The sequence below is a fragment of the Callospermophilus lateralis genome, chromosome 16 (genome assembly GCF_048772815.1).
Source record: "Callospermophilus lateralis isolate mCalLat2 chromosome 16, mCalLat2.hap1, whole genome shotgun sequence".
Taxonomy (NCBI): Eukaryota; Metazoa; Chordata; class Mammalia; order Rodentia; family Sciuridae; genus Callospermophilus; species Callospermophilus lateralis.
This window is the reverse complement of record NC_135320.1, coordinates 89022881-89039317: the sequence shown is the minus strand read 5'-3', so window position 1 is coordinate 89039317 and position 16437 is coordinate 89022881. Positions and strand designations below refer to the sequence as shown.

At 43.6% G+C, this 16437-nt stretch overlaps 1 protein-coding gene across 10 annotated transcripts in view; it reads left to right on the top strand.

Moving 5' to 3' along the window:
• Ptk2 (protein tyrosine kinase 2) overlaps nt 1–16437 on the top strand; it is a 228940-nt gene that overhangs the window by 138535 nt on the left and 73968 nt on the right. For all 10 annotated transcript variants that reach the window (XR_013154538.1, XM_077105560.1, XM_076835444.2 and 7 more), the window contains 2 exons: nt 3431–3461; nt 8237–8289. Coding sequence is in view for 9 of the 10 variants with exons in the window: in XM_077105560.1 (XP_076961675.1) it covers nt 3431–3461; nt 8237–8289 (84 nt within the window). In the remaining variant the exon portion in view is untranslated. The remainder of the gene's footprint in view (nt 1–3430; nt 3462–8236; nt 8290–16437) is intronic.

Here is a 16437-nt window from a genome sequence, read left to right as displayed (position 1 = left end):
GTAGATGGACACGATTTCTTTCTTTCTTTCTTTCTCTCTCTCTCTCTCTCTCTCTCTCTTTCTCTCCCTCCCTCCCTCCTTCTCCCCTCCCCCCTCTCTCCCTCTCCCCCTCCCTCCCTCCCAGTGCCTCAAGCATGCCAGGCAAGCACTCAACCACTGAACTACAAACCAGCCCCACATGTGCATTTTTTAATTGAGATTTGTTCCCCCAGAACGATGGAAAGGGTGGGCAGGGTGGGCAGGAGCGAGGGTAAGATGGGAGGGTCTGATGGAGGTGCACTGTGGGGGCAGAAGTTCTGGCATGTAGTGTCTTTCATAGAGCCAGGAGAGAGGGTCTTGAGTGTCTCCCCATGAAGGATGATGAATGTGTTGGGGTGGCTTGGGTCTGTCCTGATCTGACCGTGATCCCGTGCATACATGTACTGAGGCATCCTGTAATACTTATGACATACAGGTTTTTATCAGTTAAAGTACATTCTAAGTTTTAAAATAAAAGAAAAATTCAAATAACATTGTGTTTTTCAAATCTGTTACAATGTTTTTCTGGCAATACACATTCAACAAAAATGACATATTCTGGTCTGTCTTTAGATTACAAACTGCTTAAGAGTGGCAGAGTGTACAGATGCAGGTGCATAACAGAGCATAGCAGTAAGAACTGGCCAGTAAGCTCTGCGTGTGATCTCTGGGCATGCTCATGTGTACTTTGTGCATTGATCTACCATCATTATTTTGGATTTTTAGTGCTCTTAAAGGTGATGTTTATTGGCAGAAAACATCATAAAAGCCACAAGCTGGACAAAGATGTCCTGACCAGGCTCCACAAGCATCAATATGTGGCCTTTCCCTGACTGCAGGGCATCAGCTGACCTATCCTGGGCCTGTAGGAACGTTCAGAATCAGTTCTTCCCCTTGGAAGAAAGAATTGTGAAGTTTAAACTTGCTCTCTGAGGCAAGCTGTGCTCTTTGCCAGAGAGGGTGTGAACTACTGCATGCAATTAAAACCCAGAAGGTGGAAGAGAAGTGATAGGTGTCACTACATAATTAAAATACTCCTTTTCATAAAAGACGAACACTCTAAAGCTATGACACGGAAAGGGAAAATGTTTGTGAGGCATACAGTAAAGAATTAAAACTCTTTATTTTTCTATTTTTCACATGTTCTTCCAGCTTATTAAATAAAAAGCAGCCCAACATAAAAAGAATGTATGTGCAGATGTCCCGTAAACATGGACCCAAATGGACATGTGTCATTTTGCATTTATTAGGTTGTTTTTAAAAACAGAAGCTATTACCCGGCGCAGTGGCAAATGACTTTAATCTCAGCTGCTCAGGAGACTGAGACATGGAGGATCGAGAGTTCAAAGCCAGCCTCAGCAACAGCGAGGCGCTAAGCAACTCAGTGAGACCCTGTGTCTAAATGAAATACAAAATAAGGCTGGGGATGTAGCTCAGGGGTTGAATGCCCCTGAGTTTAATCCCTGGCACCCCCTCAAAAAAAATAACCAGCAGCATCAGCCACTGTGCCAAGATTTGGAAGCATGCTGCCATGTACTTGGTGCCATTGGTGCACCATTGCCAGCAGGCACTAGGAGGGCTTGCTGCTGGTTCCACAGCAGCACTGCCTCAGGCATAATCACTGTTACACTGTCCCTGACAGTAGAAGCTAGAAGCAGAGTGGGAATCAGTAAACAAACAACAGCACCCACATGTAGGTGTATGCCTATATGTCCACACCAGGGTATGTTTTAAGTGCCTGTGGCATAAGGAAGGCATGAGAGCCTAAGTGGCCTGCTGCTCCTAGGGACCCAGACTTCAGCTTTCCCACGTTCTTCACTGGGTAAGCTTCACCTTTTTCGATTTCTTACAGCAAATCTTTATTAAATGCATGAAGAGCAGTAGATAAAATCTTTTATTCAGAAATTGAACTGTGAAGTCCTTCAACTCAAACAAAATGTAAGGTGATGCAAAGATTCTAAAAAGAGTGTATTCAGAGTAGTAAGACCAATCCTGATAGATGCAAGGAGCTGTGTTGGATCATGTACCAGTCCAGTGGCTCTAACGGAATGCTGATGCCTAATTCCCAGACAGAGTGCTCAGTGGGTATGCAGGTCGTCTCCTGATGCTCTGGTGGGGTGTCTGCTGCCTTCTTTTCACTTCTTCAAATTTGCTGTCAGCACTCTCCGGTTGTTGTTCACCTTGTCACAGCGAGCTTCTGCCCATGCCCAGCTATTTTGGAATCTCTATTATTCACAAGTGGAATGATTGATTTGCTCTCAGAGGAAGTAGAAATTTCATAAAGCTCAAAAATTTTAAAAGCTGAATCTAAACATCACACCCCTGTGTCATTGGAAAGGCCATCTTGCTAAGTGATGGTATTGGGTGTGGTGCAGTGGTCGTGCCCGGGGGTAGTGAGCTCACCATGGGCTTCCCCCCTCTGATCTGTGGTCTTTGGGGGCATGCTGGCTGGCTGTCCAGCTCAGCAGGCGGTGCTGTTGGCACTGAGCTGTACGGTTCCGCCGTGGGTCCTGTTCTTGACCTGTTACCCAGGTCTTGCAGTGCCCCTGAAAGAGACAGTCAGTCGGGAAGGTCCTCCTTCCTTGAGCTGTGGCCTGAGAGCCGCCTCAGTGCCAGGTGCTGTGCAGGTGTCAGTGCACTGCTTTCCAGACACGAGTCAGTAATGTATCAGCAGACTAAACACAGGCCCTGCATGCCTGGGAGATTCATGGAGACATGAATAGCATGAATAAACTGTTAAGAGAAAGTAAGTAGCACAGTACAATGTATCAAATGGTGATCAGCAGAACTGAGAAAAATAAAGTTGGATTTGAAGAGGCGAAAATCAGGAAGGACTCCTAGAAGGGGGCTGGAGGAGAGTACGTGATCCCCTGCGTGAGCCAGTTACTGCACCCCAAAGGAAGAGGTGTCCTGCTCTGCACAGAGAGGCCCACTCTGAGCACAATGGCAGGTGGCTGCGTGGCACACTCTCTGACCAGGGGGTCCTCCCCGTGCCTCTGCTTCTCGGGTGCAGGAACCCTCTGGCATTTACACTCACCTGAGCCTTGTTTCCCTGGTGTTTCACCAGGCTGCCTACATAGGTTTTGGAGCTGTTACCGGTGAATAGTTTTATCAAAATGCAGAATGTTTGGATCTTTGGCAAAGAAGTTTGATTTTGATTTTAGAAATCTTTTATCAACATTTCACCTTAGTTCTTTATTATGATTCAGCAAGCCTCTTGAACAGGATGCACATAACAGTCTGTGATTATGGTAGGTATTTGGACAGCTAAGACACAGTGTACTGACTTGTTTAAAGGAGTACTGCTAAATCCCAGGAGGAGGTTTACTGTTCTCCCTGGCTTCTATGTATAAACTCTTCAAAAGGAATGAAAGCAACCTCATATCTCTTTTTTCTTTTCTTTTTTTCCCAGAAGGTGAACGGGCATTGCCATCAATACCCAAGTAAGTGCTGCTCTGTGTGCCTTGTTCAATGTCGGGAGAGCCTTAAGGAATTTGCTATACTGTGTGCCCCACAGCATGAAATTCCCACATCTCTCCATCCCATCATGAACCAGATCCATTGTCAATTCTTTTTTTTTATATTTATTTTTTAGTTTTAGGTGGACACAATATATTTAATTTGTATGTGGTGCTGAGTATCGAACCCAGTGTCTCACATGTGCTAGGCAAGCGCTCTCCACTTGAGCCACAACCCCCAGCCCTCATTGCCAGTTCTAATAGGAATCCAGGTTTAATGAAAATGTTGAAGTTATTTTTCCCTTATTTGAGGTTTAATTTAGGAGCTAAAGAATATCATGATGATAATGCAAGATGGGGTGTTGTTGAAAACTTCACATTCTTATCACAAACCTTACGAGAACCTGAAAAGAGGTGTGTTTCTGCTATTTTACAAGTAGGGAAATTAAATGTCAATAATTTATGCTAATATTTTTGCTTTTTATGTCACAAATTTCATAATAGGTGTGTTGGTCTTTAAAATTAAAGAAACTAAATAGTAATGCCGAAAGAACCCATCTAATTAGCTCTATATTTGCAGCCACTGTGCTAGGAACTGGGGGCCCAGATGGGAGAGTTAGATTCCAGCGACTCTCATGCAGGTGGAAACTAGGAGGTGCCTAGTATTCTTCCTGTTCCTACCTACACAGGCCTTCTGTTGTCACTTGCTCCAGTTGCCCTTCTAGATGTATCAGACCCACTGCCCCTGGTGTTGGGGTTGTTTTCCCTGTCTTCCTCTACAGTGGACCCTGTCAGGGACGTCATGACAACCCAGGCCCAGCGGCTCTGTGGAAGGACACATAGAACTCAGCCTGTGGTCACATACCAAAGGGGCAAAGTCCAAGGATGTCACGGAGCAGGCAGCCAAGTGTCTCTCCAGGGAGCACGCAGGACGCGCTCCCCCAGCCTTGAGTTTTTATGGGGGCTGGTGACGTCCCATGTACTACAAGCCAGACTCCCACAAGAAAAGCAGGAGCTCGACATAAACTATATTGTTTGAGTAAAAAGTTTGGGCCCAACGAACCAACCTCTCAAGACAATGGGAACTCTGCCAGAACCCACATTTCCAGACCTCAGCCAAGGCTAGCCATGCAAGCAGGCCAGTCTTAGGCCCTCTGTGTCCACTCGTGTCTGCATACCTCCTGCAACCTTTCCTACCCAGTTCTTCCACCCTTCTGTCCTGCTGTACCCTGCAGCACCAGGCACAGCCCTAATTCAAGCTCTCACCTGGCTTGGCTCCACTCTTCAGACAACTTCCTGTGTCCCATCTTGCAGAGCCTTCCCCACTCCACTTCCTGCTGACTCTTCAGCCCTGGTATTCACCACACCTCACTGCATTCAGCTCTGTTGGACTTTTTCAGTTGCTAAAGCAAACTCCATTTTTTCCACGCAAGCCTTTGACAGTTTTTTTCTCCTACACTATACACTCTGACTCCACCCTCTGCCTAAGTCCTGCTCATCTTTCAGGTCTGTTCCTACATCACTTCCTCTAGAAAACTGGGCCCTCAAGCAAGAGGGCATTCTGGTAGCATTTTCCTGTGAATTTCCCAATAAAGCTTCTTTCTTACCCACATTGTGCACTGGCAGTCAGCTCTCAACACCAGGGTCCTGACCTTGACAAGCATCTAGCCTGGAGAGTTCACTATACCCATTGGGGGTGACGTGAGGTGAAGACTCTCCTCTGGCTTGGAGGAAGAGTGCTTCACAGAGTCTGCACTGTTGACAGATGAGGAGGATTCCCACCAGGCAGGAAGGGATTGCTTGCTTGCTCGTCTTCAGTCCTTTTCCTTGTGGAAAGTTAAGGAATGACTTTGAGGTTTAAAACATGGAAATCATAAACACAGACATAATAGTGGACAAAGAAGGCAGTAGAAATGGAAATAAACACTAGAAAAACAGAATTAATGAAGCAGACTTCTGAAGAGTGGAGTTTGCATAAATCCCAGAGCTGTAGGGCACTTAGCACCACTGCTGAGAGAGGTGGCAGGATGCTGGCGAGGCACAGACTGGAGTGCTGTGTCCGTAAGGTGAGGAACCCCTCAGGCCCAGGGATGCAGTTCAGTGTGACTGCCATAGGCACAAGGTCATCTGGAGTTAGAGGGAATGATGAAGTAATCAAAGTTTTTAATGATATAAAGCAGTAACAAAAGACAAATAATTGTAGAGTAGGCAAAGCAAATTTGGTAGGTGATGTTGGTGAATACTATAGAGGACCCCTACACAGGATTACTGACATGCTTTGTAGAATACCACATACAAAACAAAAGAGTATAAAAATGAAGACCTAGTGTATATATTCTGGGTTTCTGAAAGTACACACTTTAAAAAACTATATGATTGGTCTGGGGTTGTGGCTCGACGGTACAGCACTCTCCTAGCACATGTGAGGCCCTGGGTTTGATCCTCAGGACCACATAAAAAATTTTCTTAAAAAAGTATTGTTCCAACTATAACTAAAAAAATAAGTATTTAAAAAAATATGATTTATGGGCTGGTTGTGGCTCACTGGTAGCATGCATGCGGCACCGGGTTCAATCCCCAGCGCCACATAAAAAATAATAAATAAAAAATAAAATAAAGGTATTGTGTCCTCTACAACTAAAATAAAATAAAAAAGAAAGAAACCCATTTCTTTAAAAAAAATATGATTTATGCTAGCTGTAAAGATACTGTTAAAAACAAATATACAGCTGAGCAAGTGGTGCACATCTTTAATCCCAGCCATTCAGGAAGCTGAGACAGGAGGATTACAAATTCAAGGCCAGCCTCAGCAACTTAACAAGACCCTGTCTCAACATAAAAAATGAAATGGGCATGTTTTGAACAACCAATAATAAAAATTAAAAAAAAAATGACAAAAAAAAAAAAAGGGGGCTGGGGATGTGGCTCAGTGGTAAATTGTCCCTGGGTTCAATCCCAAGTGTCAAAACAAAAAAAGTATTATACAGGTTATTAAACACAAGTGGCAAGTAAATGGCTTGGATGATAGATATTAGGGACCATTCAACACTTGGAAAGAAATTGGGAGGCAATGCAATAGTTGCACTTGAAGAAAGACCATTGTATAAAATGACTGTCAGGTGCCATGTGGATCTTAAGGGGTTTTCATTTCTCCCATTCTGTCCATTGGGATTGCAAGAGGTATCCCCCCATGCCCTCTTTCCACTGGGCCTTTCCAACACAGTGAATGAAGGAGATGTTATTCCTTCAAGCCACCTGTCAGTGATTGCCATTTGACATTTTAATAGAGTCACTTTTATATAGAACCCAAGGAGTGCTTCCGGTCTGCTTTTAGCCTAAACAGCAGGCTGTTTGCCCTCTTTTAGCAAGCACTGCCATGGATGTGGCTATTGGTGTGAACAGCTGGAGTACTTCAAAGGGTGGCAGAGTGGACACCTTGACAGCATTGTCTGCTGGCCAGATGGTGAACTCCTTCAGTACTATGTACAGTGCACTCAACTGCAGTTCTGGAGCACTAGTATGCCTCACCTGCCTGGGCAAACTGTCTTTGTGACATGGCAGCACAGTTATAACACTATACACTGAAGCACTTTTTAAAACATGAGTTTAATTCCCCAAAGGAATGCCGGTTGAGTTTCATAGGTCCTGTGAGTACTAGGTGCCTTTATCCTCGTGCCTAGTGCTCATGCCCATTTCCCACATGATTCTAGAGGAAGTAGCTGTCATTAATGCCTTTTTGCTTTTGATTGAGCATACACTTGAGTAAGTGTAGGAGTTTTGTGTTTATTATATTGAGTCTTGCAGTACTAAAGATATTTTAAATATCAGGCCTCTGCAGTCAGTCATGGTGGCAGTTTCTGTGTAAGTGAGCCCTAAAAGGAACATTATTTTGCAATCAAATTCCCCACTGTCAAAAACAATGGCCATGTTGCAATAAAAATTGTGGCATGTTTAAAAAAAAAAAAAAGCAAAAACTGTGATCATGTACCTGTAACAGAAGAGAAATAGGTGACTCCTTAGCAAAGAACTTCGATATTTATAGTAAAGATACAAGATTTGAAATAGTTCCGAAATATTACTCTGTTTCAGTATGTAATAACAGTATGTATCAGTGAATTTCCTGGCTTTTTTACATGGTATAAATTAATATGGACCAATCATGTTATAGTGTTTCAAAAAAAACTGTTTTCCCACAGTGCTGGGGATGGAACCCAGGGGCTTAGGCATGGAAGGCAAGCCTCTGTCACTGATTTACACCCTAGTCCTCAAGTTACATCCTAGAGATCAAAATTCAGTGCCAAATGTGTGACTTTTTTCTCCTAACTTTGCAGCAGTCCTTACAGTCTAGTAGTTAAATGCAAACTTCTGTGTAACTCACATTGCATGATATTGCTGGTTTTCAGCCACCATCATGAGTAACTTTCCCAAAGAAGTTAAGCATATATTGTTTTAGATATTTCCTTACTTTGTGATTCTGGGGATAAACCAGGAGTTTTGCACATGATAGGCAAGCACTATGCAACTGAGCCCCAGCCCTGTTGTCTATATTTTAATTTCTGATCTTTAAAGCATAAAAGCACTCTCCCCAGGAAGTACTTCAAGTACTAGTATGCAATTTAAAAAGCAAAACAAAAGAGCCGTCTAAAATCTAATCTCCCTGTGAAGTGAAGTCCTTCTAATTCAGGTCCATTCCCTGTTGGGTGGGGCCTGTGTGCTTTGTCCTAGGAAGACGGAGCTCACTCTTTCTCTGTCTGTTGCAGGTTGGCCAACAGTGAGAAGCAAGGCGTACGGACACATGCGGTCTCTGTGTCAGGTAAGGACCAGGGGAGAGGCCTCTGCAGCAAGCTGCCAGGCAAAGAGCATCGCAGACCTCCCTCCACTTACAGTGTGAAGTCTTCTTCTGGACTAGTTTAGACTAGGGATTTGCATGGTTTTACCAGCTCAGAGGTTTTGTTTTAGATGAGACATGTGAAGTACCATATTACTCTCTGGGCTATATAAATTCTGGGTTGTTTTTCATTTTTTTGTGTTAGTCATATTTGGAGTGAAAATTATTACTTTTGATTTTGCCATCATAATTTATCTTTGCATTTGAGTGGAATTTAAAACTATATACTTTATACATTTATTTTATTGTCTTTTGAATTTCAAGAAATGTGAAACTTTTTAGATGGTTTTTATCTTTCTCAATGAACATACAATAGTGTTTGGATATGGTTCTTCTTTTACATATAGTTAAGATGCTGGCATAAGCATTATCTTAACTATTTGCTGGTGTGATGAGTGTGGTGTGCCTTTCTTGTATGTTTTTAAAGTACATGTGTCTTTTTTTCCAATCTGAAAATATGGAAGATAGAGGTGGAGCTGCGTACGTGTGTGTCTCATCTGTCTTTGAACAAATGTATAAACGTATATGTTCTATTTCTAAAATAGTAGCTTCCTGATTAGTTATTAGTCTCTGGCATACAGGGACTCAATTCCTGTTCAATTTGTTATGAGTTATTTTTTCCTAAAATTTGGTTTTGCTCTTTTGCCTAGTCGATACTGGGTTATTTCTTAGTATCCAACATTAAAGTGTAACTTCTTGTCTTTTGTCGCACACAAGTACCCCATATGTCCTCTGCAGAATGTGTCTTGTGTCCCTACTCCAGGCAAAGACCCTCGGGCTTCATGGCAGAGGCATTCTCAGTGCTGCCCACTCATTGTCCACATTTGTCTTTCTACAAACCTAGTGCAAGACTCAAGCAGTAACCAAAGTTTCCAGAAGTGGATCTGGGCCGTCCAGCAACACTCAGCCTCATAGTTCACAGTCTGGTGGAGAAGGTGGCCACCAGGTGCCCTAAGCAGACTCCAGAGGCAAGAAGGGCCTGGAGATGTCTGAGGGTATTCTGCCGAGCAGTCTGTAGAGCCCTTGAGGCCTGCACCACCTCTGAGCCTGAAAAGCAGCTTCCGGGATGAGGCCCAGGATCTGCTGAATGCCTTGGCTCTGCGCTTGACCATGCACATTCCCCATGGTCACTCCTGCTTGAGAGCAAGCTGAGCTCCTATTGGGCTAAGGAGCATGATTCCTGCATCTGTCTTGGGTGATCAACTAGGTCCCACAGAAGCTTCATACCTCGTCCTTCAGTTTGACTGATTTCTTCATCAGCTTCCTCCATTCTTCAGGCTGAACCTCAGTTTCTTTTAGCAGCTGGTCATCATCACACCTCTGCCCTTTGCATTCTCAGCCACCCTTTTTGGACACACTCCCAGTTTTTACATCCCAATTCAGACACACACGGAAAAGAAAGCCAGCTGACTTGTGAGGTATACTAACAGGACATACTTTGTTCCAGTCTCTGCTTCATGTTTTTTCATGGATTAATTCTTGTAGTCCTCACTATGGCCCAAGGAGATAGTTCTTAGTATACAGATGAAGAAAACTGAGGCCCGGACAGGTTAGATAATTAGCTTAAGATTACATAATTAGCAAAAGGTAGAATCAGTACCCAAACTTGGCTCTCTAGTTTCAAACCTTTTCTTAATTTCTTTTGATTCTGCCTTAATACCTTCTTCCTAGGTCTACCTTAATAAGGTTATACCTCCTTCTCTGTCACTTCTTTACTACTATGTTAATTTAAATATGCATCACTCAGGTCAGAAACAGTGAAGCTGTTCATCAGATGAAGCTCAAGCTTTCTTACTCAGCCCTCGAAGGCCATCTACCTGCCCACAGGTCACCTTCCCCTTCTCTACATTGTTTCTCAGCCACACTAAGTTGGGACTGTGGTTCCCCTACCCCTACAGCCCCACTAGAGGTGGTCCACCAGTTTTGTTCTTCTCATTGCCACAGCAGTCTTTCCAGAGCTGAGATCCTTTGACACAAGACTGTCCTGGATAATTGCAGATCCAGCAGAGAAGAATGTCCTCCACAGTCATGATGTGATTGATTGTCATTCCACCTGCTGCTTGCTTATGTAGGCAGAATCAGACTAACAAGCATGGTACATTTCTGTTGTCCACAAAGAATCACATAGCATCCAACCCACCTGTGCATCACTCTTCCCCAAAGCTGATATTTGACATTTCTTGAAGTATCTTTGTTAAATTGACACCTGGAAAACCAGTACTGTTAACAGAGCCCAGGATTACTTCTCTGCCCCCATGTGGGCCGGGGTGCTGACATACTGCTGGACCCTGGGATGTTCTGCCTCTGTTCCTGGGCAAGCCTGTTCTGTGTACAGGCCAATGGGGTCAGGCTGCAGTCCAGCCAGGCCAGCAGTGGTCTACTTTTCTGCCAGACACCACCTCCTCTGGCCACCAGTACTCCTTTAAGGTGGGGGTTCCTCAAGCTTCTCATTGCCCACTGCACAGCAGCCCACCTGGCAGACAGTGCGTGCTGTATGCCGAGCACTGCTGGAGGCATCCCTCTACCCAGAGGGTCTACCTTTGAAATTTGGGAGCTTCTCTGTAAAAATGAGATTAATAGAGGTTTCAGAAATATCTAACAGAATCGTGTTTCCCCGGGCATACTATTCTGAGGGCCTAAAGGACTTTCAAGACAATTAAGTATTAAGTTTTTAGGAAACACATACTTACTGTAAAGCTCTGTTGAGAGCCATGGCCACGTCAAGAGTCTGGTGGAATTTAGGGTGCAACTTACAGGCCAGCGTCAGTCTGCCATGTGGGATTTATACATGCACTCAGGGAGGCATAGCCTGCATGGTGGTGGTGCTGGAACACAGTGGGAAGGGGCAAAAAATGCCCAGGAATACAGATATTTCCAAATTGATGCTCAGAGCTGACTTTGTGATACCACCTCATCATGGCCATGACTCTTGTTGAGTGTTTCCATGGTACACAAGAGGACTGCAGATTGCAGTTTTTCTCTTTCATGTCTCATCACGGAAATGAGCAGAGTGACCTTTCTCACCCGCCAGTAAGAATATTTAGTTTGATTGTCTCTGCCAGCCCCATTGTGCTAAAGTGCAAATTTTGTCCTACTAGGGCTGCTTTTTCAGTATTACTGCAAACTTTTTATAAAATTGTAACATCATTTTGGCTTGGTTGTTAACCATGCAGCATACTTTTCTTCAGGTATTTCACATCAGTGACTGGAAATTATTCTTAAATATTAAAACACCTAAGAGCAGGCCTTACACATTAGGTCTTTGTTCCTTTACTGCTATGTGAACACAAGTAGTGCTGAGGTGTGATTGGGGCCCAGCATATGCTATGCCCAACCGTGCCCAGGCTGGACCAATTTCCTCATCTGTAGAGAGGACTGTCTGCAGCATCTCCTCTCTACAGATGAGGAAATTGCCCTATGGGAGCTTAGATGCTTGGTCCAGCTCAGTATTGCTCCTGATAGGAGCCCAGAGCCTTGACTGGGAGGCTCCTTGTCCTTTCATTAGACTCTGTTGGTTCATTCCAAAAGCTTGATGTGTGTGGAAGGGAGTAATACTTTCATGCGGGTGATTCCATGGTAGTTTTCCCCCTTAAGCTGTAATAATATAGTACTGACTCTTCTGCTAAAATTCAGAAGTGGTACACTGTGTTTAAATTTGAAAGAGCTACTTGTGCCTGGCTTTATACTCTGACTACAATTTTTATAATACTGTTTTCTCCAAGGTAGTCTCTTCTGTTGAATGCTTGATTTAAATGCTGGCTTTTCAGAAGTTGAAAGTGAAAACAAACAAGCAAACCTTTTTTTTTTAATTAATTTTTATTGTAGGTTGCTCAAAACATTACATAGTTCTTGATATATCATATTTCACACTTTGATTCAAGTGGGATATGAACTCCCATTTTTACCCTGTATACAGATTGCAGAATCACATCAGTTGCACAACCATTGATTTACATATTGCCATTCTGGTGTCTGTTGTATTCTGCTGCCTTTCCTATCCTCTACTATCCCCCCTCCCCCCTCCCCTCCCCTCTTCTCTCTCTACCCCCTCTACTGTAATTCATTTCTCCCCCTTATATTTTTCCCCCTTTCCCCTCACTTCCTCTTGTATGTAATTTTGTATACCCCTGAGGGTCTCCTTCCATTTACATGCAATTTCCCTTTTCTCTCCCTTTCCCTCCCACCTCTCATCCCTGTTTAATGTTAATCTTCTCATGCTCTTCGTCCCTACTCTGTTCTTAGTTACTCTCCTTAAATCAAAGAAGACATTTGGCATTTGTTTTTAAGGGATTGGCTAGCTTCACTTAGCATAATCTGCTCTAATGCCATCCATTTCCCTCCAAATTCTATGATTTTGTCATTTTTTAATGCAGAGTAATACTCCATTGTGTATAAATGCCACATTTTTTTAATCCATTCGTCTATTGAAGGGCATCTAGGTTGGTTCCACAGTCTTGCTATTGTGAATTGTGCTGCTATGAACATGGATGTAGCAGTGTCCCTATAGTGTGCTCTTTTTAGGTCTTTAGGGAATAGACCGAGTAGGGGAATAGCTGGATCAAATGGTGGTTCTATTCCGAGCTTTCCAAGAAATCTCCATACTGCTTTCCAAATTGGCCGCACCAATTTGCAGTCCCACCAGCAATGTACAAGAGTACCCTTTTCCCCACATCCTCGCCAGCACTTGTTGTTGTTTGACTTCCTAATGGCTGCCAATCTTACTGGAGTGAGATGGTATCTTAGGATGGTTTTGATTTGCATTTCTCTGACTGCTAGAGATGGTGAGCATTTTTTCATATACTTGTTGATTGATTGTATGTCCTCCTCTGAGAAATTTCTGTTCAGGTCCTTGGCCCATTTGTTGATTGGGTTATTTGTTATCTTATTGTCTAATTTTTTAAATTCTTTGTATATTCTGGATATTAGGGCTCTGTCTGAAGTGTGAGGAGTAAAGATTTGTTCCCAATCATGAAATTCATATGGAAAAATAAAAGACCCAGAATAGCAAAAACAATGCTGAGCAGGAAGTGTGAATCAGACAGTATAGCTATACCAGACTTCAAACTATACTACAGAGCAATAGTAACAAAAACAGCATGGTACTGGTACCAAAACAGGCGGGTGGACCAATGGTACAGAATACAGGACACAGAAACCAATCCACAAAATTACAACTATCTTATATTTGATAAAGGGGCTAAAAGCATGCAATGGAGGAAGGATAGCATCTTCAACAAATGGTGTTGGGAAAACTGGAAATCCATATGCAACAAAATGAAACTGAATCCCTTTCTCTCGCCATGCACAAAAGTTAACTCAAAGTGGATCAAGGAACTTGATATCAAATCAGAGACACGGCGTCTGATAGAAGAAAAAGTTGGCTATGATCTACATACTGTGGGGTCGGGCTCCAAATTCCTCAATAGGACACCCATAGCACAAGTGTTAATAACTAGAATCAACAAATGGGACTTACTCAAACTAAAAAGTTTTTTCTCAGCAAAAGAAACAATAAGAGAGGTAAATAGGAGAATTAGGAAAAATTAGCCCTGTTCTTTTCCTTTATTTCCCAGTTTTTAAAACAAGGAGTTTTGACCTCACTGGCCAGATGTTGCTTTTGTCCTTGGGGATCTTCTTTTTAAATGTCATTATGAATGAATGGGTTTTTCCACTGGTGGTGCAGGGTTCCCCCATAGCTACCCTAGGTAGGATGACTTGCTGGGAAGACTGTCAGAGTACAGAGCTCAGGAACTTTCCTCCAGAACCAAATGCTCCTGAGAAGAGTGGCCAGAGGGAACTTTACCTCACTGTGCAAAGCCGGAAAAGTCAGCAGTGACCCCCTGGACTCTTGCCCATATCCCTACAGAAGCCTCAGATTCCTGTGTCACCTAGACACCCTGAACATCCCTGCTGTCTTCCTCTGCTTTCTCTTAGTTCCCAACCCCTCACTGTGCCTCTGCCATTCCTTTGAACCCACAGCTTTTTCTCTGAACCATCCTGTCACCTTCCTCTTGTGCAACTAGCTCTCACCCTGAGAGTGATGGTGCCTCTTAGTCCCTCTTCACATGTGACAGGTGTGCACCACTATTCTGGGCACCTTATTGCCAATGACTGCTTCTTCCCTGGAGCCATTGCAGTCCTGGGACAGGAGGTGAGAGAGGTGTCTCTTGCTTCTCATTGTTGCTCCTTCACAAACACTAGCTTTGAATCCTGCCTATCAAAGTCCCACCTGTGTTCTAAGCATCCAGCTCACCATGGGGGGCTCTGTGTTCCCTGTTAGCAATCTGCCTAGGGGCCTGTCCTGCCTCCCCACAACCTCTTACCCTCATAGTGCTCGCACTTGGTCTTACTTGCAACCCCGCTGCAGTGTCAGGTAGCAGGAGGTGCTGGGGATCGGACCCAGCTCTGAAACTGAGCCATGTCCCTAGGCTTTTTATTTTTATTTTGAAGCGGGGGCTTGCTAAATTGCTAGGCTGGCCTTCAACTTGTGGTTGCCCTGCCTCACCCTCCCTAGTAGCTGGGATCACAGGTGTGTGCCACTGCACCCAGCTGCAGTTTCACTTTAAGAAAACCCTCTCGGACTGTACCTTCCTGTTTTTCTAGCTTATTCCTTGAGTGTCCACGACCAGCTCCAGGTCCCCCACATGTGTGTCCTCATTGCTGAGTGACCAGGCCCTGCCCTGACATTGCTGGTGTGCATGCTCACCATCTCTGCCCTGTCCAGCTCCTAGCAGAAAGTTTTCCTTCAGCTCTTTACCTGGGGCAGCTTGTTACTATCCTATTGAACAGGTAAGAAAACTGAGAAATGAAAGTAGGGTTGCCTTCCCACAGTCAGGTAATGAGTGGTGGAGCCAATGATTGAATCCAGACATTCTCTGAAACTGAGCCCATGCTCCCTATATTTTTATTTTTCCTGATTTTATTTTTGGAGAATGTTTGTAGGAATAATAAAAATGAAGTATCATATATTGTTTATTTGAATGCACTGTTGATAATTGTAGCTCAATGTTTATTTCTTAGGATCAAAGACATCATCATATCAGAGTAGAATTAACAAAATTGACACATGTAATATTGACAGAATGCCCTTGTCCACAGTGCACATTCTTGTTCCATCCAGGGTATCCCACATAGCTCTTGCCTCCTGATCCCCCCCACCAACTCTGGTGCATTCGTTTGTCAGTTCAGGCCATCTTCTTCACCAGTATCACAGGGAGAGTGGCATTCCTAGGCCATCACCTGCAGGGCCAGGATTCTGGTCTGTGAAGGAGGTAGCTTTTCAAACCAAGCAGTGAGATTGTGTCCTTGGAATCAAAATACATTATTTGAAAAGTACCAAAGTATTCTTAGTTCTTTTCGTTTCTGCTCCTTGTACATCGGTACTGCCAGTGAGATCATTGCCATCTTGATGGCCAGACAGTCCTGGCCTGCCTCCTCCAGGGCCCACGCTGTTAAGTGGCAACTTACCACTGATGCCCTCTGCGTCTCCTGCTGCCTGGGTCGTTCAGCTGCTACTTTGCATCTTAAAGCTCCATCCCTTGCTTGGACTTCATTGGCGTGTCCACTGTTGCTATTATCATCCATAATCATTGCTTCTCCATGTTCTCACTGCTAAAATCAGAGTGGGACACCTCTCAAATGAGTCACAGTACATGAGTGGGCAAGTAAGTAAACGAACAAGGTGTGCTGTCTGTGTATTCAAATACCCTCCTCACCAGGGTGTACAAGGTACTCCAGATCTGCAAGTCTCTGTCTCCACTGAGAATGTGGAGTAAATTGCACATAAAATCTTTCACAAAATCAGGATCTGCTAGTTTTCTACATTTTTTTTCTTTATTGTTGAATATTATCACAAGAATATTGAATGTTCTTGATTCTTGAATTACTACTGGTTTTTATTATTTCTTTTGTTTGGGTTTTGTGGTTTGTAAGCATATTTGTACTGTCAGTGGCTGACTGTGCGGATCAGGAGAGTTTCATTGTGTCTTCCATATCCAGTGCTAACCTTTGCTAAGACAGAAAATTAGATCTTAAAATAGTAGCGTTTATTTTATAAGCTGCAATTCAGTGCTA